At 40.1% G+C, this 25,897-nt stretch overlaps 1 protein-coding gene across 1 annotated transcript; it reads right to left on the bottom strand.

Moving 5' to 3' along the window:
* Window positions 1-942: 942 nt before the first annotated feature.
* LOC116811146 (keratin, type I cytoskeletal 18-like) lies at window positions 943-25,897 on the bottom strand. The gene is given in 5 exon segments (XM_058441338.1): window positions 943-1,019; window positions 4,000-4,566; window positions 4,569-4,856; window positions 15,458-15,593; window positions 25,805-25,897. Coding segments are annotated over 5 exon segments (1,161 nt in total).

Raw genomic sequence — 25,897 nt, 5'->3', positions numbered from 1 at the left:
TGACGAGTTAATGGGTGCGGCACACCAACATGGCACATGTATACATAGGTGATAAACCTGCACATTGTGTACATGCACCCTAGAACTTAAAGTATAATAATAATAATAAAAATTAAAAAAAAAAGAAGAATGTTCTCTCCAGGAAGCCCTAGACAGCCCAAGGGGTCCAATGGGGTTGTCTGAACCTTGAAATCTCCCTGTCTATGACACTCCAGGGATCATGTGTGAGGCTATGGCCAGGAGGGAGCGGCCTCACAGATCACCTTTCCTCATTTAATCAGGAAGCAAACAGGTCTGCCCATACCATTCACCCCAGCATACCCAAGGTTCTTATGGAAGTGGCTCTAGAAGATATGACAGCCCAATTCCTCTGCTCCATGCCCCATGCTCTCTTTTTCTGACCCTAAGATAATCTCCAGCTTTGCTATCAAGCAGTTTCCAGAGCCCTCTTCAGAACTGCCCATGGAGGACCACAAAAATCAGCTGCATCTACTGGACCTGCCTGTACTTGCTGGCAGACATAAGCCGAGGCAGGCTGAGAGAAGCCTCTTTAGCTAGTGTGGAAATGCCAACGGTTTATATCTCCCAGGGCTAAGAGGTGCCTTTGCTATTCCCTCTTCCTTTTACTCCCTGCAAAATGCCCACTTGAAGGCACTCTTTAATGTTCTTTTAAAGAGGATTTCAATGCTGGAAGAATAACCTGATTTGCCCCAGCTCACGCCCTCACCAGGGAAGGTTTAGAACACTTCCTGGGATACTATTTGGCTGTAGTGCCTTTCTCTGTTCATGGCCATCCCTGCTCTTACCCTTTTGGAGGACACTGCCTTTCCATAACAGAACATCTTCTATCTCAACTGCCGATTGATCCTAGAGGAAGCTTGGAGAGGCCTTTGAATAAGAAGTTCCCAGAGTGCTATGCATGGTGTGATCCTGGTTCCTGGGCTACATTCTATGCCAGGCACTGGGGACAGAGTGGCGACGAAGACAGACTCTGTTCTTGTCCTTGCGGAGCTTACAGTCTAATGAGAGAAAAAGACATTAACTGGATCATCACACATATAACTAAAATAATTACAGATTGTGATGAGAACAATGAACAATACAAACGATGCTCAAGTAGAGACTGACGGGTGAGAGAAGATGACTTTTTTTTTTAATTGAAATGACAAATGAACCTGGTTAAAAAAACAAACAGTACAGAAAAACTTATAATGAAGAGCAAAACCCTTTCTGCCACCCCATCCACCTTCAGACCCACAAAACTGCCATTTTTAATCTTTCTCTTTTAACTCTTCTGACGATTGACCTCTAGTTCACTAAATAATACGCCTCTGCTCTCTTCCTTGATTTATCAACTTGAGATACTTATCTATTAAATTTCTACTATGATAGATGAGAGGGCAGTACTCAATAACATATCCACTTCCACTCCTTCACACCCGCAATAGAGTTATGTAATATTGTTTTTCTAGTACTAATTACTTTTAGAACATTGAATAATGTATCTGAAATCTTATATATTATACCATAAACTATAGATAGCATCTCTTGACTCCCCATTTTTATCAGATGGAGCTACTCAAGTCCATATGCTTCCCTCCACCTCTTCTCCCCTTCTACTTTCATTTTCTGTCAAATGTTTAATTACTTCTACACTGTCAAGGCTGATAGTATTTACATTTTCTTCTATAACTATGAATACATCTCCCATGCTTTGCTTATAGGTAGATTCTAAAAGTTGACAGCCAATAAATCATGTTTACATTATTGTGACTTTGCCAATATAATTCACTACAGAGAGGAATGTATTATGATTTGCATGGGCCCAAGGGACTTTGGCCTTCCTGCACCCTTCCTTCATTAAACAAACTGTATTTTATGATGGCATTAGTATAAAGATAAGTATATTAATATTATATGCTGAAACATCTTTGACCTAAAAGTCCATTTTTACTTCCGACTTTAAAATAAATTAAAACATTTTCACATTCTCAGACTTCATATAATGGAATCATATGTAGGTAACCTTTTGTGCATGACTTCTTTAAATTAGTGTAATTTTTATAATCTTTTAAAATAGCTTTACCGAGGTGTAAATGACCTACAATAAACTGCACGTGTTAAAAGTGTACAATTTGATAAGTTTTGACATATGTTTATACTTGTGAAACCGTCACCACAATCATATCCAACACCTCCAAAAGTTTTCCTCAGGCTCCTTTGTAAATCATTTCTTTATCCCTAGGCAACCACTGACCTGCTTTCTGTCACCATAAATTAGAATCATGCAGTGTGTATACTTCTGTGTCTGACTTCTTTCACACATCATAATATTTACTAAATTCATGTTGTTTCATGTATCATTAGTCAATTCCCTTTTATTGCTGAGTAGTACTCCATGGTATGGATTTACTAAAATTTGTTCATTCACTTTTATTGGGTATTTGGATTGTTTCCATTTTTTGACAATTGTAAATAAAGCTGCTAAGATTTGTGTACAGGATTTTGTGCGGACATATGTTTTCCATTCTATGAGTGAAAAAGCTGTATCATATGATTGGTGTTAAGTTTAACTTTATGACACTGCCAAAGTACTTTCCATAGTGGTTGTACCATTTTAGAATCCCACCAACAATGAATCAGAGTTCCAGTTGTTTTACATCCTTGCCAAACTTAGTATTAACACTCCTTTTTATTTCAATTACTAGTGACTCTCTAAAGGCACACTTTTGCAGTTTTAATTCTCATTTCCTGAGTGATGAATTTTATGTGTTTGTGAGCTGTTTTTGTATCCTCATTTGTAAAGTGACTTTTCAAAAAATTTTTTGCCCACTTAAAAATATTGGTTTGTTTCAGGAAGTTTTATTGAGTTTGATATTTTTTCGGAGATGGAGTCTCGCCGTGTTGCCCAGGCTGCAACCTCAAGTGATCCTTCTCGGACTCCCAAAGTGTTGGGATTACAGGCATGAGCCACTGTGCCTGGCCTCTACTAAGTTTTAATAGCCTCTTTATATATTCTACATACAAGTTCTTTGTCAGATATGTGATTTGCAAATATTTTCTTCCAATTTGTAGCTTGTCTTTTTATTCTCTTGACAGTACCTCTCACAGAGCAAAAGTTTTACCTTTTTATAAAGTCCAATTTACCAATTTTTCTTTTTTATGCATCAGGCTTTTGGTGGTATGTCTAAAAGTTCTTTGCCTAACCCAAGGTCACAAAGATTTTCCCTTACATCTTCTTCTAAAAGTTTTATAGTTTTAGGCTTTGCATTTAGATCTAGTATCTATTTTGAATTCACTTTTATATAAGGTATAATATTTAGGTCAATGTTCTTTTTTTGAAACTGTGGATGTTCAACTCTTTCAGCATTATTTGTTGAAAAGATGATGTTTTCTCCACTGAATTGCTCTTGCATCTTTGTCTTTTTTTTCTTTTTTTTTTGGAGACAGAGTCTCACTCTGTCACCCAGGCTCTGGCGTGCAGTGGCACAATCTTGGCTCACTGCAGCCTCTGCCTCCCGGGTTCAAGCAATTCTCCTGCCTCAGCCTCCCTATTAGCTGGGATTACAGGTGCCCACCACTATGCCCGGCTAATTTTTGTATCGTTAGTAGAGATGGGGTTTCTCCATGTTGGCCAAGCTGGTCTTGAACTCCTGACCTAGGGTGATCCGCCCTCCTCAGCCTCCCAAAGTGCTGGGATTACAGGCGTGAGCCACCACACCTGGCCTTTTGTCTCTTTTTGTCTTTTTGTACGTCTTTTTCTGAACTCTCTTCCATCTCATTGATTTATGTGCCTATCTCTTCACTAGTAACACTCAGTGTTGATTACTTAACTTTCTATAAATCTTAAAATCATTCAGTGTGATTCCTCTAATTTTATTTTTTCCACAAATATTGTCTTGGCTTTTCTAATTCCTTTGCCTTTTCTTTCTTTTTTTCTTTTTCTTTCTTTTTTTTTCATCTGAACTTTAAATCAGCCTCCTGCTCCCCAAACAGTACCCTGCTTCTGCTGGCTTAATGTCCGACACCACTTTGTGACCATTATCTGGCAGGTGGTGATCTTTTGAATGGTTTGCATGGAATTGCTGGTGTCCAGGGCATCACCAAGATTGAAGTCCTTTCCATCTTCCAGCAGGCGGCAGTAGGTGGCGATCTTAGCCTCCAGCTTTACCTTGATGTTCAGCAGGGCCTTGTACTCCTGGGCCTGGCGCTGTGCCTCTGTCCGGGTCTGTGCCAGCTCCGACTCCAGGTGGAGCAGGATCCCATTGAGCTGCTCCATCTGTAGGGCATAGCGGGCCTCCACTTCCCTCAGGCTGCTCTCCAAGCTTGCCTTCAGATTTCTCATTGAGTCCAGGTCAATCTCCAAGGACTGGACTGTATGTCTCAGTTCCGTGAGAGCTATCTCAGCAGCCCCAACCTTGGTGGACTGCGTGGTGACCATTGTGGTGCTCTCCTCAGTCTGCTGAGACCAGCACTTGTCCAGCTCCTCTTCGTTCTCCCAAGCCAGCTCGTCATATTGGGCCTGGATGTCTGCCATGATTTTGGTGAGGTCCTGAGATTTGGGGTATCTACCTCCGTGGTCAACCCAGAGCTGGCAATCTGGGATTGTAGGCCTTTTACTTCCTCTTCGTGGTTCTTCTTCATGAAGAGCAACTCCTCCTTGAGAGCCTTGATCTCTGTCTCTAGCTGCAGCTGAGTGACATTGGTGTCATCAATGATCTTGTGGAGCCCATGGATGTCACTCTCCACAGACTGGTGCATGGCCAGCTCTGTCTCATCCTTGACTCTAAAGTCATCAGCAACAAGACAGGCATTGTCGATCTTCAGAACGATGCGGGCATTGTCCACACCTTTGCCTTTTCATATTAATTTTAGAATAAGCTTGTCTATATCTGCAAAAAACCTCTTGGAATTTTGATAAATATTGAATTAAACCTATAGCCAGTTAGGGATAATTGACATTTTAACCATGTTGTCTTCTAATTCATGAATATGGTATGTCTCTCCATTATTTAGGTTTACCTGATTTCTTTTATCAGCATTTCATAGTATTCAGCATATGAACCCTGACATGGTTGGGAATGTGACTTTGAAAAACACAACTCTACAAGACATTCAGTTGGCTTTTTCAGTTAGAAAACTCATGTTTTCCATCGGCTTTCAGAATTTTATCATATTACTTCTTTGATAATTTTCTCCCTTCTTTCTGGAATTTCTAATAATTGGATGATAGATGTTGAACTTCCTAAATTTTTCTTCATTATTGCTTTTCCTTTATTTCTCATCTATTTTTTCCCCATTGTGAGGGATTTCATCATCTTTATCTTCCAGTCCTTTGTAGTAGGCAGAATTCTATGATGGCCCCCAAGATTCCTGACTCATGTACCTGTCCTGTATAACCCTCTCCTCTTGTGTGTGGGTGGGACCTGTGAATAGGATGGCATGTTACTTTCATAATCAGGTTATATGGCAAAAGTAAAGGAATTTTGCTGGCATCGTTAAGATCCCAAATAAGTTTATTTTTAGTTAATCAAAAGGGATATTATTCTGGGTAGACCTGACTTAATCAGTGAGCTTTTTTTTATACTTTAAGTTCTAGGGTACATGTGCACAACGTGCAGGTTTGTTACATAGGTATATATGTGCCATGTTGGTTTGCTGCACCCATTAGCTCATCATTTACATTAGGTATTTCTCCTAATGCTATCCTTCTGCCAGCCCCCCACCCCATGACAGGCCCCAGGGTGAGATGTTCCCCACCCTGTGTCCAAGTGTTCTCACTGTTCAATTCCCACCTATGAGTGAGAATAGGCGGTGTTTGGTTTTCTGTCCTTGTGACAGTTTGCCCAGAATGATGGTTTCCAGCTGCATCCATATCCCTGAAAAGGACATGAACTCATCCTTTTTTATGGCTGCATAGTACTCCATGGTGTATGTGTGCCACATTTTCTTTATCCAGTCTATCACTGATGGACATTTGGGTTGGTTCCAAGTCTTTGCTATTGTGAATAGTGCCGCAGTAAACGTACGTGTGCATGTGTCTTTATAGTAGCATGATTTATAATCCTTTGGGTATATATCCAGTAATGGGATGGCTGGGTCAAACGGTATTTCTAGTTCTAGATCCTTGAGGAATTGCCACACTGACTTCCACAATGGCTGAACTAGTTTACACTCCCACCAACAGTGTAAAAGTGTTCCTATTTCTCCACATCCTCTCCAGCATCTGTTTTTTCCTGACTTTTTAATGATTGCCATTCTAACTGGTGTGAGATTGTATCTCATTGTGGTTTTGACTTGCATTTCTCTGATGACCAGTGATGATGATGATGAGCATTTTTTCATGTGTCTGTTGGCTGCATAAATGTCTTCTTTTGAGAAGTGTCTGTTCATATCCTTTCCCACTTTTTGATGGGGTTGTTTGTTTTTTTCTTGTAAATTTGTTCAAGTTCTCTGTAGATTCTGGATATTAGCCCTTTGTCAGATGGGTAGATTACAAAAATTTTTTCCCATTCTGTAGGTTGCCTGTTCACTCTGATGGTAGTTTCTTTTGCTGTGCAGAAGCTCTTTAGTTTAATTAGATCCCATTTGTCTATTTTGGCTTTTGTTGCTATTGCTTTTGGTGTTTTAGTCATGAAGTCCTTGCCCATGCCTATGTCTCGAATGGTATTGCCTAGGTTTTCTTCTAGGGTTTTTATGGTTTTGGGTCTAATATTTAAGTCTTTAATCCATCTTGAATTAATTTTTGTGTAAGGTGTAAGGAAGGGTTCCAGTTTCAGCTTACTATACACATGGCTAGCCAGTTTTCCCAGCACCATTTATTAAATAGAGAATCCTTTCTCCATTTCTTGTTTTTGTCAGGTTTGTCAAAGATCAGATGGTTGCAGATGTGTGGTGTTATTTCTGAGGCCTCTGTTCTGTTCCACTGGCCTATATATCTATTTTGGTACCACTACCATGCTGTTTTGGTTACTGTAGCCTTGTAGTATAGTTTGAAGTCAGGTAGCATGATGCCTCTAGCTTTGTTCTTTTTGCTTAGGATTGTCTTGGCAATGCAGGCTCTTTTTTGGTTCCATATGAACTTTAAAGTAGTTTTTTCCAATTCTGTGAAGAAAGTTATTAGTAGATTGATGGGGATGGCATTGAATCTATAAATTACCTTGGGCAGTATGGCCATTTTCACAGTATTGGTTTTTCCTATCCATGAGCATAGAATGTTCTTTCATTTGTTTGTGTCTTCTTTTATTTCATTCAGCAGTGGTTTGTAGTTCTGCTTGAAGAGGTCCTTCACATCCCTTGTAAGTTGTATTCCTAGGTATTTTATTCTCTTTGTAGCAATTGTGAATGGGAGTTCGCTCATGATTTGGCTCTTTGTCTGATATTGGTGTATAGGAATGCTTGTGATTTTTGCACATTAATTTTGTATCCTGAGACTTTGCTGAAGTTGCTTATCAGCTTAAGGAGATTTTGGGCTGAGATGATGGGGTTTTCCAGATATACAATCATGTCATCTGCAAACAGGGACAATTTGACTTCCTCTTTTCCTGATTGAATACATTTTATTTCTTTCTCTTGCCTGATTGCCCTGGCCAGAACTTCCAACACTATGTTGAATAGGAGTGGTGAGAGAGGGCCTCCCTGTCTTGTGCCAGGTTTCAAAGGGAATGCTTCCAGTTTTTGCCCATTCAGTATAATATTGGTTGTGTGTTTGTCATAAATAGCTCTTATTATTTTGAGATACGTCCTGTCAATAACTAGTTTATTGAGAGACTTTAGCATGAAGGGCTGTTGAATTTTGTCAAAGGCCTTTTCTACATCATTGCAATAATCATGTGGTTTTCATCATTGGTTCTGTTTATGTGATGGTTTATGTTTATTGATTTGTGTATGTTGAACCAGCCTTGCATCCCAGGGATGAAGCCCACTTGATCATGGTGGATAAGCTTTTTGATGTGCTGCTGGATTCAGTTTGCCAGTATTTTATTGAGGAGTTTCGCATCAAAGTTCATCAGGGATATTGGTCTAAAATTCTCTTTTTTTGTTGTGTCTCTGCCAGGCTTTGGTCTCAGGATGATGTTGGCCTCATGAAATGAGTTAGGGAGGATTCCCTCTTTTTCTGTTGATTGGAATCGTTTCAGAAGGAATGGTGCCAGCTCCTCTTTTTACCTCTGGTAGAATTTGGCTGTGAATCCATCTGGTCCTGGACTTTTTTTGGTTGGTAGGCTATTAATTATTGCCTCAATTTCAGAGCCTGTTATTGGTCTATTCAGAGATTCAAGTTCTTCCTGGTTTAGTCTTGGGAGGGTGTATGGGTCAAAGAATTTATCCATTTCTTCTTGATTTTCTAGTTTATTTGCGTAGAGGTGCTTATAGTATTCTCTGATGGTAGTTTGCATTTCTGTGGGATTGGTGGTGATATCCCCTTTGTCATTTTTTATTGCATCTATTTGATTCTTCTCTCTTTTCTTCTTTATTAGTCTTGCTAGAGGTCTATCATTTTTGTTGGTCTTTTCAAAAAACCAACCCCTGGATTCATTGATTTTTTTGAAGTGTTTTTGTGTCTATATCTCCTTCGGTTCTGCTCTGATCTTAGTTATTTCTTGCCTTCTGCTAGCTTTTGAATTTGTTTGCTTTTGCTTCTTTAGTTCTTTTAATTGTGATGTTAGGGTGTCAATTTTAGATCTTTCCTGCTTTCTCTTGTGGGCATTTAGTGCTATAAATTTCCCTCTACACACTGCTTTAGTTATGTCCCAGAGCTTCTGGTATGCTGTGTCTTTGTTCTCATTGGTTTCAAAGAGCATCTTTATTTCTGCCTTCATTTCATTATTTACGCAGTAGTCATTCAGGAGCAGGTTGTTCAGTTTCCATGTAGTTGTGTGGTTTTGAGTGAATTTCTTAATCCTGAATTCTAATTTGATTGCACTGTGGTCTGAGAGACAGTTTGTTGTGATTTCTGTTCTTTTATGTTTGCTGAGGAGTGTTTTACTTCCATCTATGTGGTCAATTTTGGAATAAGTGCTATGTGGTGCAGAGAATAATGTATATTCTGTTGATTTGGGGTGGAGAGTTCTGTAGATATCTGTTAGGTCTGCTTGGTGCAGAGTTGAGTTCAAGTCCTGGATATCCTTGTTAACCTTCTGTCTTGTTGGTCTGTCTAATATAGACAATAGGGTGTTAAAGTCTCCCACTATTATTGTGTGGGAGTCTAAGTCTCTTTGTAGGTCTCTAAGGACTTGCTTTATGAATCTGGGTGCTCCTGTATTGGGTGCATATATATATTTAGGAGAGTTAGCTCTTCTTGTTGAATTGATCCCTTTGCCATTATGTAGTGGCCTTCTTTGTCTCTTTTGATCTTTGTTGGTTTAAAGTCTGTTTTATCAGAGACTAGGATTGCAACCCTTGCTTTTTTTTGCTTTCCATTTGCTTGGTAGATCTTCCTCCATCCCTTTATTTTGAGCCTATGTGTGTCTCTGCACATGAGATGGGTCTCCTGAATACAGCACACTGATGGGTCTTGACTCTTTATCCAATTTGCTAGTCTGTGTCTTTTAATTGGGACATTTAGCCCATTTACATTTAAGGTTAATATTGTTATGTGTGAATTTGATCCTGTCATTATGTTAGCTGGTTATCTTGCCCTTTAGTTGATGCAGTTTCTTCCTAGCCTCGATGGTCTTTACAATTTGGCATGTTTTTGCAGTGGCTGGTACTGGTTGTTCCTTTCCACGTTTAGTGCTTCCTTCAGGAACTCTTGTAAGTCAGGCCTGGTGGTGATAGAATCTCTCAGCATTTGCTTGTCTGTAAAGGATTTTATTTCTCCTTCACTTATGAAGCTTAGTTTGGCTGGATATGAAATTCTGGGTTGAAAATTATTTTCTTTAAGAATGTTGAATATTGGCCCCCACTCTCTTCTGGCTTGTAGAGTTTCTGCTGAGAGATCTGCAGTTAGTCTGATGGGCGTCCCTTTGTGCATAACCCGACATTTCTCTCTGGCTGCCCTTAACATTTTTTCCTTCATTTCAACCTTGGTGAATCTGACAATTATTTGTCTTGAGGTCACTCTTCTCGAGGAGTATCTTTGTGGTGTTCTCCATATTTCCTGAAGTTGAATGTTGGCCTGCCTTGCTAGATTGGGGAAGTTCTCCTGAATAATATACTGAAGAGCGTTTTCCAACTTGGTTCCATTCTCCCCGTCACTTTCAGGTACACCAATCAAACATAGATTTGGTCTTTTCACATAGTCCCATATTTCTTGGAGGCTTTGTTCGTTTCTTTTTACTCTTTTTCTCCAATCTTGTCTTCTCACTTTATTTCATTAATTTGATCTTCAATCACTGATACCCTTTCTTCTACTTGATCAAATCAGCTATTGAAGCTTGTGCATGCGTCATGTAGTTCTTGTGCCATGGTTTTCAGCTCCATCAGGTCATTTAAGGTCTTTTCTACACTATTTATTCTAGTTAGCCATTCGTCTAATATTTTTTCAAGGTTTTTAGTTTCCTTGCGATGGGTTCGAACATCCTCCTTTAGCTCGGATAAGTTTGTTATTACCGATCTTCTGAAGCTTACTTCTGTCAGCTCATCAGTGAGCTTTTCAAAGGGAGTCTAGGAGTCAGAGACAGAACCTGGAGTGACCCTTTCACTGGCCTTGAATAAGAAAACGGCTGTTTTGTGAGCTGCCTACAGAGATGGCAACTTTGAGTTGTAAGGGTCTCATTCTTACAACTTTAAGGAGTTGAATTCTGCCAACAACCCAAATGAGCTTGGAAAAAGACCCTGAGTTCCAGATAAGAACACATCTTAAGGTTACCTTGATTGCAGCCTCGTGAGGCTCTAAGCAGGGAACCCCTGCTATGTTGTGTTTGGACTGCTGGACCTGCAGAAATCATAAGATTAAAAATGTGGGTTGTTTTAAGCCACTAAGCTTATGGTAATTTGTTATGAAGCAATAGAAAACTAATATACCTTTTATGATATTTCATTTTGCCAATCATATATTTTATTTCCAATAGCTCATCATTTTAAAAAATTAAACTGCTCAGGCACTGTGGCTCACGCCTGTAATCCCAGCACTTTGGGAGGCCGAGGTGGGTGGATTACCTGAGGTCAGGACTTTGAGACCAGTCTGGCCAACATGGCAAAACCCCTTCTCTACTAAAAATACAAAAATTAGCCAGGGAAGGTGGTAGGTGCCTGTAATTCCAGTTACTCAGGAGGCTGAGGCAGGAGAATTGCTTGAACCCAGGAGGCACAGGTTGCAGTGAGCTGAGATCGCACCATTGCTCTCCAGCCTGGGTGACAGAGCGAGACTCTGTCTCAAAAAAAAAAAATTAAACTAATTTATTTCAAATAAGTAGTACCTTCACGTGGTTCAAACATCAAAGCAATGTACAAATGTTTACATTGAAAAGTCTCGCAAGGAGCTCAACGGCATTCTTTGTTCTTATTTTTTATTGCATTCTATTAGTGTTTTACGGATGTAATACCGTCTCAAATTTCTCTGTGGATACTACTTGGAATTTTATTTATAGTACCTTTAGTTCCCTAAATCAACTCTGCTCGTTTCATTAAATCTTGTGATTTTTCTTTAAAGTTCCAGTCTTCTCTCATATGTCTAATTGTCTTATATTCTTTTGTTTCCTGTTTATCTTTTAAAATGAGGCTATAGAGTCTGATTGGGAGCTGGGCATATGTGAGCAGACCTTGACAATGGGCAGATTTTGCTTAAGGACAATGGGAGGGGATCTGTATATTAATCTTTTGCAGAGGATATGGGGTGCGGTTTAAATACCAAACTACAAAAGGCCTAACTGAGTCACTGACATCCAACTAGCTGCCCTAATTCTCTCTAGAGACTTTATTCAATTTCTTTAGTGAAGAAACTCTTTGATTTTAGGCTGGCAAGTAAATATTTGGCTTCCAGGTCATCTCCATGTAGGGAATGGGGGTCAACTCTTCTTTATACAGACCTTCAGTTAATCTCCCTGTTGTCAGCCCCAATCCTCACTCTTATTTCTGTCGCACCTGTAGTCTTGCTAAGGTTTGCAAGGTAGGCGAGCTGTCTCCTTAGCTGCAGCACTTCCACACAGTTTCAACTGATTGTTTGCTCTACTCAACTTCATCAGTTAGCACTGCTCAGATGCTTTCCGACTTCAGAAATTTATTTAAATTTCTCAGCCACTGATGGCCTCCCTCCTGTTCTCCTTGTTGTGGTGGGTTTATGCATTTTTAAATGTCTGTGCTGTTATTTTAATGAGGCCTCTGGAGGGACAAGACTTAAATGTTTGTGTTCAGTCTACCATCTTGAACTGGAAAAATGTACAATGGGGATAATAGTGGTGCCTATTACATAGTTTTTTTTTTTAGATTAAATGATTTATGCATGTAAATTGCTTAGTACAGTGCCTGGCACATATTTATTTATAAATATTAGTTATTACTATTCCCTGGACAGGGAATATTTTCCTAATGCTGTTGAAAACTATGCCAGGCAGGTGATCACTGCAGCCAACATCAAGTCAGGCCTGGTGTAAGTCTGAATTTTAGTTCCTTTGGCTCCAGAAATGATGCTTCCAAAAACAGCTTTAAGTTTGAGCAAAAGCCATGGGGGAGGGTGGTGGGTGGGTAGAAGGAAGAGCTGCATGCCCCAGGGAGGGTAAGCCCTGAACGGAAGCAGTGAAGTAGAACCTGAGCAACAAAATCTCAATTTTTGCTTGCAGCAAACTGGGGAACCAGATGTGTTAATGGATGGAGAGTGGTCCTAAGTAGCAGCAGCAGCAACAGCAGCAGCAGGCTCAAGAAGAGGCCAGAACTCAGGCAAGAAGGCTGACTATTAATACAAAGGCTCAAATCTGTCGCTGACCCAAGGAGGCTAAGCAGGGTGGAGGCTGGAACCAGGAGACAAATGAATAAGATTGGATTTGTATTTCTCTCAGAAGGATTGAAAATCTTCCCACTAGCCACTCATTCCTTCCTTGTTCAGCAAGGTCCCTCACTTCCTCCTGAGTGATTGTGGGCACTGTGCTTGGCTGCACCCACTAACCCCTTAGGCAGAGGCCAGAAGGACCTGCTGCTGTGAACTGTATCCTCAGTCTTCTCCTCCAGTGGAGCCAGCTCCCTGAGGATGAGGCTGATCATATATGCGGTAGGAATAGGTAGCCTGCCTAGGTTTTGTAAAATCTTTAGCAGAGCTGTCAAAACACGATCCTGCCCAGGGATACCTCCTTAACTAGCCTGTTATGCTGCCTGAAATTCCATAGTTCTTTTGGGTTTGGTGTCGTCAGAGTTCTGAGTTAAAATGCAAATGCCATGGCTATTTGCTGTTCAGGCATGAGTTCATTACCAGCCAGAAGACATTAAGTCTAATTTGTTTAGTCAATCAAATGGCCATCTAGCAGACTTCTCAAAAGGGGAAGGGAGGAAAATAAAGGGTACCTGTACCTGGCAGAGAGAGAGAGAGGGAAAGAGAGATGGAGAGAGAGAGACAGAGAGAGAGAGGAGAGAGAGAGAGAGAGATTGAGAGAGAGAGATCAGGAGCAGGGGTACCCTGGAGGCAATCTTCTCAACTTGGATAGAAGGCTGGAATGCTCTCCAAGGTCTCTTCCTTATGTGATTCTACAATTCTAAATCTTTGGAAAGCTAGAAAGTAAAATGATTCAGCTATTTCTCTTGCTCATTTGGGAATTCCATAGTATCCAGTCACTAGAAAAAAGAGGGAAAGATAACAGGGGCAAATGTCTGGAAAGGAATTTGGATCAAAGCCTTGGGAGGTCCTTTGCCTTCCCAACACCTTCAGGGAAATACGGTAGAGTTAAGAGAGCCCTGAAATTTGATTTTAGGGTTATGATTCTATCCCAAACCTACTCTATTTTCCAGGGCAATCACTTGCTTTTTCTGCCTCAACCTCTTTCCGTACAACGGGCATGATGATCCCTGCCCTACCTATCCCCACAGGATTGTATGGAGGATCAAATTAGTTGAAGGTCATGGAAGTGGTCCAAATCCTCCAGAGTTCATTAAATATAAGATGCTTTTATGTATTAGGCTTCACAAGGCATAGTAGCTAGCCTCAATTTGAAGGAAGGTTTTTTTTTTTTGAGAAAGGATCTGGCTATGTTGCCCAGGCTTGTCTTGAACTCCTGGGCTCAAGTGATTCTCCTCCTCCAGCCCCCTGAGTAGCTGGAATTACAGGAATGTACCACTATGCCTGGCTTGGAAGATATTTTTTAAAATAACTTTTCCTTAATTGTGAAAGCAGTATATAATCATGGAAAATATAGAGAGGTATCAAGCAAAATATTAAAATCACCCTTAACCCACCCGAACATAGGTATCTTTAATGATATGGATTTCGGTTTATTTCCTTTTAGTCTTTTTTCCTTCATTAGGGCATAGACTGTTTGGCCCACTGCAATATCCTCAAAATCTATCACTATACTCAGTAGATCTTTGATACATATTTTTTTGAAATAATGAATACATATACTTATTATATTTTTAAATACTAACATTTACATCCCGATTTCTTTACCTAATGAAATCCTGAACATTTCCTATGACACTAAATATTATTTTAAGACATGATTTTTAATGTCTGCATTGTATTCCATCATATCAATGTATCAGCCCTCTATTATAGGGCATTTGGGTTGCTTCCAGCCTTCCACTATTATAATTAAAGTTTAGATTAATATCCTCATAGCAAAATCTTTGTGCCCATATGGTTTATTTCCTCTGGATAAATTCTTAGCAGTGGGATTCCTGGGTGACATGGCAAGCACATTTGAAAGGCTTTTAATACATATACCAGATTTCCCTCCATGAAAGTTGTACCAATTTATTTACCTGCCAGCAATGTCTATGTTTTTTTAATACACATAAGTTTTTGATTTCAACTTTGTTACATGTATCTATATTTTTCCTTTGTGACTTCCTCCACTGAATTTATGCTTAGAAAGTCCTCAGGGAAGACCTTTTAAGATGATAAAAGGTCAATATTTATGCAGTTCCTGTTTTTGCAATGCAATGTATTCATGGAAGCTTTATCATATGACAGTCTACATACTGGGAAATGGACCAAGCTAATGCATACACATGGCTGTATTCATCTATTCCAACTTGATTGGTTTCATCAGTGGAAACTAATGAATTGTGGATAAAGGCAGCAAGGGGTGAAGTGTAGGTGTTCAGAAAGCAGTGTTGCAGGGCAATCAGTGAAGAACAGCACTTACCTCAAGTGGCTTCCATGTCTTTCTTGGGTATTAGAGAGACTTCAAGCAAACTGTTCTGGAAACCACTTTCCAAGGCTGGAAGAGTCCTACAACATAGGGTCTAGCTGACCAGCAGGTGGAAGGGAGGCTTAAGAAAGGCCTAGGATCATTCCAAGATTTAGGAGATGCTGGAGAGTGATAAGCACTTCAGAGAGGTTTGCCCTTGATTCTGACCCCTTTTGACTGACTGAGCGTCTTCAGTGGTTTGAGGGTCTGGCTGAATGGTTGGGTTTTGGAATGAATAAAGTTCAAGCTGGCCCTCAGCAGGGAGGTGGAATAGTGTCTCTGGCCAGTGTTGCCCAAGAAAGCTGTTTTTGGTTCACTCTGGGGCAGAGAAAATAAAAGAGATTCCAAAATAAAAGAGATTCCAACATCTAGCCGAGTGCCAGGCACATATTAGACACTCAGTAAGTATGTGTAGAATGGATGAATGGATAAATGAATAGCTGCTTTGTTAGCCTATGCACCTGGAGAGATTCTTGTTCATTCCCTGGTATTTTCTATGCCTTGGCTTTCTCCTTTATTGCCCAAACTTCCTTACGCTTTTTCTCATTTTCTCAGGTAGCCTTTCTCAAGGTCATGAAATTAGATGTTCTAATTGTAACATTGGGTAGTGATTAAGAGCATGAGCTTCAGGGCCATGTAAATTTGGGGTAGCTCTCTCAATGTAACCATTGAGCTATGTGTGACATTGGACAAGTTATTTATCATCCCTAAACCTCAGTTTCTCTATCTGCCAAATGAAGATAACAATAGTATCTACCTCTTTGGGCTGTTGTGAGGATTAAACGAGATAATGCAGGTAAAGGACTTAGCATAGTATCTGGCACATGGTAAACGCTCAGTGGTTGGTAGCTGAATTAGTTTCCTATGGCCTCTGTAATAAATTCCCACAAACTTGGTGGCTGAAAACAACAGAAATGTGTTCTCTCACAGTTATCGAGGCAGGAACCAGTTTCACTGGACTGAAATCAAGGTGTCAGCAGGGCCTCGATCCCTCTAGGGGCCCTGGGGGAAAATCTATTTCCTGCCTCCTCCAGCTTCTGGTGGGTGCTGACATTTTGTGGTTTGTGGCTGCAGCACTCCAATCTCTGCCTCTTTGATCACATTGCCCTCTCCTCTTCTGTGTGTCTAGTTTCCCTCTGCATCCCTTATAAGGATACAGGGGCTTGCATTTAGGGTTTACTGAGATAATTCAGGATAATCTCCTATAGCGTAACTCCTACGTGCTGCCTTGACATCTTTGAGCCTCACAGGGCCTCAAAGTCCAACCATGATTTCCTCCGATCTTGCCTGGTATGTCCCCCATCCAGCAGGAATGGTTTCCTACCCAGCTAGTCTCTCTATCAGCTGTACCAGCTCCACACCACCTAGTCCTCAACCTAATGGGTTTCTCCTCTTTGGGAGCCTATGCAATTATTCAGACAAAGCAATCACCTCCTCCCAGAGAAACCAGGGGATACCCCACCCTTCTGTTACTACAAAGCCTGCCTCCCAGTCTCTTCTGGTTTACTCTGTTCCCAAATGCAACCCCTGTGTGGCCCTGCATGTCATGTAGTGTCCCTCTCCTTTGGGCTGTGACTGTATGTAACTAACAAACTGCTGTCAATCTCATTCGTTCAGTGTCAAGTGTCGTGTATTTGGCCATTACCAGAAACCTAGGGCAGTACTGCCTCTCTCAATAATGGGATGAAGTGGAGGCAGACAAAACACCTCCCCATCTCAAGATCCTTAATTTAATCACAGGTGCAAAGACCCTCATCCCCCTCTTTTGCCATATAAGTTTGCATTCACATGTTCTAGGGATTAGGATGTGAATATTTTTGGGAGGTGGTGGTGGTGTTTTTCAGCCTACCACGGTAGCCCTTATTATTATTTAAGAGAGTGAAAGTTCACATGCCTCTTGGTAACTTTAAAGGGCTAATTATTTAATTTGGCATATCTGAATTCCTGTTGGCTTCTCTGTCAAGGGATACCAAAGACTTATTCAGTTATTATTATTATTACTTTTTAGAGGCAGCATTTTGCTCTGTCACCAAGACTGAATTCAAACTCTTGGACTCAAGCCATCCTCCTGCCTCAGCCTCCCAAGTAGCTGAAACTATAGGCATATGCCACTGTGTCTGGCATATTCTGTTAAAGAAGTGAGGCAACACTGAAGCATAAATAATTTAAGATTATTTTTGAGCATCATTTAAATGGTGAGAATATTTCTCTGTGGCCAATAAATCTTTTACCAATTCTCCCCTTTTACCTGATTTCCAGGGTTGTGACAGAGCCTGCTGGTTACTCCCTCCCCCATATGTATTCTCTTATTCTTCCATTGTAATATAAACTTTAGCTAGGTGCATGGCTTTGGCTTCCCAGAGAAAAAAATGTTCTATTTCTCAGCTTCCTTTCTAGATAAAAGTGGCCATGGGTGTATAAGCCATTGGTATGTAAAGTTCAGACCGGTGGGATGTAAGCTTAAGTGATATGTGTCAGCTTCTAGGAATATTTTTTGAGAAAGTTGGCTGAGCACGGTGGCTCATACCTGTAATCCCAGCACTTTGGAAGGCCAAGGTGGGCAGATCATTTGAGGCTGGGAATTGACCGGCCTGGCCAACATGGCAAAACCCTGTCTCTACTAAAGCTACAAAGATTAGCTGTGTGTGGTGGCACATGCCTGTAATCACAGTTTGTTGGGAGGCTTAGACACAACAATTGCTTGAACCCGAGAGGCAGAGGTTGCAGTGAGCCAAGACTGTGCCACTGCACTCCAGCCTGGGCGACAGAGCAAGACTCTGAAAAAAAAAAAAAAAAAAAAGCTGCCCATGTCCTTTGCCTCTTTGAAACTTCTTTTGTCCTACTGTCTAGAGTGGAAATGTGATGAAAGGTACTCTAGACTTCTCCTCCTCCTTCCCCTCCTCATCCTCCACCTCCTCTTCCTCCTTCTTCGGCTTCTTCTGGTTGTTACTGTTATTCTTCAAAAGGACCACTGCCTTCAAGTAGGATTAACTTTGCTTATTTTCCTGTACGACTTCAACATCCATGTGGACAACTCATTCATCTGGCTTCTCAGTTCTTTGGCACCTCATTCTAATAACTTTATTCTCTATATCACCTCAGCTACCCATGACTGTTCAATCTCCACAATCAATAACTCAAATATCCCACTGTTTGAGTTCCTCTCATTCTTGATTAATTATTTGACTATTCCCACTATGACCTTTTAAAAACCTAATTAAAAACTCCAATATACTAACCCCTTAATTTTCTCTCAGTCCATCGACTCTCTTCTTTTTTTTCTTCCATTCTTATTCAATTTATATTACATGATTCATCATTTTATCATCTTGCCACTGTCTCAAGCTCTCTTGTCCCTCTGAATTTTTGCTGCATCTGTCTGGTAAAACCCTAATTCTGGATGAACTCTATTGTCTACTTCCTTGATGCCTTTACCCAACCATCTAAGCACTGATAAAGAAATTACACAATAGGACAGATGGGATCACTATACATTTTTGATAATAGAGCACAAAATTTTAACATAGCACATTGAACACCTATTCTTTCATTAAACTCCACTAAAATGGGAATAAAGACATTTTTTAAAAAGTGTAAACACATGAGAATAAAGAGAGCATAAAATGAAACCACAGAGGACAAGAGATAAGAAAAAATTTGGAAAATGGAAAGCAGATAGAGGAGTTAGCAGAGCTGAAAAGGCAGAACACCAAGTCCATGCGAGGAATAATGCCAATGAGAAGCAAACCAATTTACCTACAGAATCCCAGAAAGACAGGAATTGGAGTAAATTTGGGTTGGGAAAAGAGTGGAGTTGAAAAGAGTCTGGCTAAAGGCATGTATAAGAAAGAGTTGGCTGGGCATGGTGGCTCATGCCTGTAATCCCAGTACTTTGGGAGGCTGAGGCTGGCAGATCACAAGGTCAAGAGATCGAGACCATCTGGCCAACATGGTGAAACCTTGTCTGTACTAAAAATACAAAAATTAGCAGGGCATAGTGGCGTGTGCCTGTAGTCCCAGCTACTTGGGAGGCTGAGGCAGGAGAATCACTTGAACCCAGGAGGCGGAGGTTGCAGTGAGCAGAGATCACGCCACTGCACTCCAGCTTGGTGACAGAGCAAGACAAAAAAAAAAAAAAAAAGAGTTATACCCCTGAGTCTCTTCTTCTATCCTAGTACAAGACAGGAGATTTATTCCATGGAGAAACTGAATCAGAGAGGCTTTGGTTTTGGGGATATTAGGCACACAGCAAGGTACCATTAGAAAACAGTGGGATTAAGTAAAAGTCTACATATTCAGTGGTGAGATCCCCTGTAACTCTTGTGCTACTCAAATCCAAATGTTAGCACCTAGATATATAGTCACCAGGCAAGGGATTGAAGGATTGTTCCCCAGAGAAACTGAACAGCCCAGACAGAAGATCTGTAGATGCTGGTAGTCGTTGCTTTCACAGTAGTGCAAGACCATAAAAATGACCATTGCAAGCTGGAACCTTAATAATCAATGAGGAAAATTACAATTGTTCCATAACCTTTAAAATTGTTTGTCAAAGCATGAACAACTCTTACTGTCAGGTATAAATGTACAGGGAATAGATGGAATAGTAAAACTGATATTAGTGCACTGTAATTTAAAACAACACTGAGAATTAAACTTATTTTTTAACTTAAGAATTAGTTTGCCCTCTCTAGTAGCAAGCCCTAGGTGCCATTTTGAGAGTTTAACACTTGGGCTGCTTCCCACCCTCGGGCTGAGTTCAAGTTGATGTAGATTGCAGCCTGGCTGAGGGGGACAAGGACACCAGGCTCTCCTACGCATACCTAGGACAATATCCACTGCCTTGCAGTGGGCTGCTGTGAGACTGAGATTCAAGCAGATCACATTTCCCATGGCTTCTTGCAATGCTGCTTGCCTAAAAGGCCTCCCACTCTCTCTCTGGTCACAAGCCTACAGATGGCACCATTTTGAGAGTTTAAAGTTGGGCTGTGGCCTACTCTCAGGCTGAGTTCAAAGTTATTTGGCTGCAACTGCCACATAGCTAGGGTAGGGACACAGAAGACCAAGCTCCCCTAAGCACACATAGCACAATACCCACCACCCTACTATGCATGGCTGTGGGACTGGGGACTAGCTTGCCCAACCTATCACAGCAACCAGGAATACCAACTGGGTTCCACTGGGTTGCTCCATCACTGCTACTGCCATCACCCACATGACACTAGCTTCCCAGGGGCCTGAGAACCTGGCCATGCACCAGGCCCACCACCCTCCCAACTACTAGCTTTTAAGGAAGCCACCTGGAGGCCCAGGAATAGCTCTCCAAGACCCACTAACACTGGATCCAGTATAAGCTGCTCTGGGGCCTAAAACCAGGGACATCAGCCACACTGCTGCCATCACTGGGGCCTGAAGACTGGCTCAGTTGACATCCAAGTCCTCAGAAAAACTTCACCATCACCTCAGCTAATAATTGTTCTCTAGCCACCATGGAAATCACAGATACCACTGACTATGTATGCCTGTGTACTACCAAAAGAGTCATACAAAGGTCACACTATTGCAGATACCTAAAATAAAAGCCAAAGTATCCTATATAACCAACAGTATATATCATTTTCAGCAAAAAATTCTCCCTCATAAAAGCAATTTTAAAAAGTTGGAACAAGTGACTGCTACACCAGATGTGCAGCTATCAATGGAAAGGACACAAGAAATGTGAAAAAGCAGGGAAATATGACAGCACCAAAAGACCACAATTGTCCAGCAATAGATACCAATCAAAGAATTCCTCAAAATGTCAGATAAAGAAAAATTCAAAATATTGATTTTAAAGAAGCTCAATGAGATGCAAGAGAAATCTGAAAACCAATACCAAGAAATCAGAAAATTAATTCAAGATATGAATGAAATATTAAACAAGGAGATAGATACCATTAAAAAATGCAGAAATTCTGGAACTGAAAAACTCTGAAGGAAATACAAAATACATTGCTTACATCAAAAGCAGAAAGATCACAAATTAACAACCTCAAGGAACTAGAAAACAAGAACAAACCAAATCCCAAGTTAGCACAAAAATAGGAGTAACAAAAATCAGAGCACAATTAAATGAAATAGAAAACAAACAAACAAAAAATACAAAGGATCAATGAAACAAAAAGTTTGTTCTTTGAAAAAAAATAAATAAAATTGATAAACCAGTAGCTAAACTAACCAAGAAGAGAAGAGATCCAAATGAGCACAATCCAAAATGAAAAAAGAGATGTTACAACTGATACCACAGAAATAAAAAAGATCATCAGAGACTATTATGAACAATTATATACTCACGAACTAGAAAACCTAGAGGAAATGGATAAATTCCTAGAAACACACAACCTCAAAAGATTGAAACAAGAGGAACTAGAACTCCTGACCAAACCAATAATGAGCAGCGAGATTGAATAAGTAGCAAAAAAAAATCTCCCAGGAAAATCACCCAGGACCAGATGGATTTACAGCCAAATTCTACCAAATATACCAAGAACTAATACCAATCCTCTTGAAACTATTCCAAAATATCAAGGAGGAAGGAATTCTCCCTAACTAATTCTATAAGGTCAGTATCACCCTGATATCAAAACCAGACAAGGACACAACAAAAAAAGAAAGCTAGAGAACAATATCCCTGATGAATATAGATACAAAAAATCTCAACAAAATAGTAGCAAATCAAATCCAACAGCACATCAGAAAGAAAATACAACATGATTAAGTTGGATTTACCCCAGGGATGCAAGGATAGTTCAATACATGCAAATCAATAAATGTGATCCATTGCATAAACAGAATTAAGGACAAAAACCATAGGATCATCTCAATAAATGCAGCAAAGGCATCCGATAAAATTCAGCAATGCTTCATGATAAAAATCCTCAACAAACTAGGCATAGAAGGAGCATACCTCAACATAATAAAGGCAACAAACCCACAACTGACATCACACTTAAGGGGAAAAGTTAAAGCATTCCCTCTAAAAATTGGGACAAGACAAGGATGCCCACTTTCACCACTCTTATTCAACATACTACAGGAAGTCCTCATCAGAGCTATCAGGCAAGAGAAAAAAATTAAAAGGCATCCAAATTGGAAAAGATATAGTCAAATTATTCCTGTTTACTGATGATAAGTTGTTATATTAACATCTAGAAAACCCTAAAGATTCCACCAAAAAACTCTTAGATTTGATAAATAAATTCAGTAAAGTTTTAGGATACAAAATTAATGTACAGAAATCAGTAGTATTTCTATGCACCAATAACAATTTAGTGGAGGGCCAAATCAAGAAGGCAATCTCACTCACAATAGCTACAAAAAAAATAAAATACCTAGGAATATATTTAACCCAGGAAGTTGTGATGGTTAATAGTAGGTGTCAATTTGACTGGATTGAGGAATGCCTAAATGGCTGGTAAAGTATTCTTTCTGGGTGTGTTTGTGAGGTGTTGCCAGAGGAGATTGACATTTGAATTGGTGGACTAGGAGAGTAAAATCCACCCACATTGTGGGTGGGCACCATCCAATTGGCTGCCAGCCAGCTAGAACAAAGCAGGTGGAAGAAGAGGGAATAAGCTTGTTTGCTGCATCTTCTGGCTGTCTCTCTTCCCATGCCAGACACTTGCTTCCTCTCCTCATGCTCTTGGATTGGACTCCAGGCTCTTTGGCCTCTGGAGTCTGAGACTTGCACCAGCAGCTTCTGGGGGTTCTTGGGCCTTCAGCCACAGACTGAAGGCTGCACTGTCAGCTTCCCTGGTTTTGAAGCTTTTAGACTTGTACTGAGCCACTACCGGCTTCTCTCTTTCCCCAGCTTACAGAAGGCCTACTGTAGGACTTTGCCATATAATTGTGAGAGCCAATTCTTCCTAATAATCTCTCTCTCTCTCTCTCTCTCTCTCTCTCACACACACACACACACACACATACACACACACATACACACACATACACAATTGGTTCTTCCCTCTGGAGAATGCTGACTAATACAAAAGTGAAAAATTTCTGTAAGAACTACAAAACATTGATGAAAGAAATTGAAGAAAATGCAAATAAATAGAGAAATAGCCTGTGTTCATAGATTGGAAGAATTAATATTGTTAAAATAACCATACTGCCCAAAGCAATTTACATATTTAATGCAATCTCTATCAAATTACCAAGATTATTTTTCACAGAATTAGACAAAACAATCCTAAAATGTATATGGAAGCAAAAAAGCCCAAATGGCCAAAGCCATCCTAAGCAAAAAGAACAAAGTTGGAGGCATCATATTACCTAACTTCAAAATATACTAAAAGGCTATAATAACCAAAACAGCATGGTACTGGTATAAAAATAGACATATAGATCAATGGAACAGGAATAGAGAAACAAAGCCATATAGCTACAATCAACTGATCTTTGACAAAGTCAACAAAAACATACACTGGGGGAGGACAGCCTATTCAATAAATGGTGCTGGGAAAATTGAGTAGACATAGGCAGAAGAATGAAATTGGATCCAGACATCTCACCACATACAAAATTAACTCAAGATGGATTAAAGAGCTAAACATAAGACCTGAAACTATAAAAATCCTAGAAGAAAACCTAGAAAAAACTCTTTTGGACATTGACCTAGGCAAGGAATTTATGACCAAGTCAAGTCCTCAAAAGCAAACCCAACAAAACAAAAACAGACAAATAGGATTTAATTAAACTAAAAAGTTTCTGCACAAAAAAAAAAAACATAGTAAACAGACAAACTACAGAATGAGAAAAAATATTTCCAAACTATGTATCTGACAAGGGCTAATACTCAAAATCTACAAGGAACTCAAATAGCTCAATAAGAAAAAAAACAAATAAACCCATTATAAAGTGGGCAGAGGACATGAACAGACATTTTTCAAAAGAAGACATACAAGCAAACAACAAACATATGAAAAATGTTCAACATCATTAATCATCAGAGAAATGCAAATTAAAACCACAAGATACCATCTTACACAAGTCAGAATAGCTATTATTAAAAAGCCTAAAAACAACATATATTGGTGAGGCTGTGGAGAAAAGAGAACACTTATACACAGTTGGTGGGAATGTAAATTAGTTCAGCCACTGTGGAAAGCAGTTTGGAGATTTCCTAAAGAACTAAAAATAGGCCGGGCACAATGGCTCACGCCTGTAATCCCGGCACTTTGGGAGGCCAAGACGGGCGGATCACAAGGTCAAGAGATCAAGACCATCCTGGCCAACATAGTGAAACACCGTCTCTACTAAAAATACAAACAAATTAGCCGGGCATGGTGGTGGGCACCTGTAATCCCAGATATTCGGGAGGCTGAGGCAGGAGAATCGCTTGAACCTGGGAGGCAGAGGTTGCAGTGAGCCGAGATCATGCCACTGCACTCCAGCCTGGCAACAGAGCAAGACCCTGTCTCAAAAAAAAAAAAGAACTAAAAATAGAACTATCATTTGATCCAGCAACCCCACTACCTAGTGTATACCCAGAGGGAAAGCAATCATTATACCTGCACTCATATGTTTATCACAGGACTGTTCACAATAGCAAAGATATGGAATCAAGTGCCCATCAAGGAAGGATTGGATAAAGAAAATATAGTATATATACAGCATGGAATACTATTCAGCCATAAAAAAGGAATGAAATCATGTCTTTTGCAGCAACATAAATGGAACTGGAGGCCATTATCCTGGCTGAAATAACTCAGAAACATAAAGTCAAATACTGCATGTAGTCACTTATAAGTGGGTGTTAAACAATGGGTACATATAAACATACAGGGTAGAATAATAGGCATTGGAGACTACAAAAGGTGGGAGGGTAGAGAGGATGAGGGCTGAAAAACTACCTGTTGGGTACAATGTTCACTATTTGGAAAATGGGCACATTGAAAGCTCAGACTTCACCACTATGCAATATATGCATGTAAGAAATCTGCACTTGTACCCTCTAAATATATAGAAATGAAAACATTTAAGACTGGGCATGATGGCTTATATGTGTAATCCCAGCACTTTGGGAGGCTGAGGCAGGAGGATCTCTAGAGGAGTTCAAGACCAGTCTGGGCAACATAGTACAACCTCGTCTCTACTATTTTTTTTTTTTTAATTAGCCAAGTGTGTTGGCATACACCTGTAGTCCCAGCTAATGGGGAGGCTGAGGTGGGAGAATCATATGAGACCAGAAGCTCAAGGCTACAGTGAGCCGTGATCATGCCACTGCACTCCAGTCTGGGCAACAGAGCGAGACTCTGTCTCAAAAAACAAAACAAAACAAAAAATTGAAAAGAAGTAGTTTGAACAGTGCTTCTCTTCTTCTTGTAGTATAATTTACAATATGAATCAAGCATCTTTTCCATGCCTTGGCATGGAAATTGTCATACTCCTTTCTAAGTTTGGATCAGCTTCCAACATTTTATCCTTTGTACTTTCAATCTTGCAAAATATCTCTGAGAGTTCCTTTAATGTGAAGGTCTTTTCCCCAGTACCTTTTCCTCTGGGACATCTACATCCTTTTTGTCACAACCGCTTTCCTCCTTTATATCAATAAGTTTATCTTCACTAAGTTTCTCTGGCTGCAT

The sequence above is a fragment of the Hylobates moloch genome, unplaced genomic scaffold (genome assembly GCF_009828535.3).
Source record: "Hylobates moloch isolate HMO894 unplaced genomic scaffold, HMol_V3 SCAFFOLD_7, whole genome shotgun sequence".
Taxonomy (NCBI): domain Eukaryota; kingdom Metazoa; phylum Chordata; class Mammalia; order Primates; family Hylobatidae; genus Hylobates; species Hylobates moloch.
Note: the sequence above shows the minus strand (reverse complement) of the source record. Positions and strands in the feature narration are given on the sequence as shown.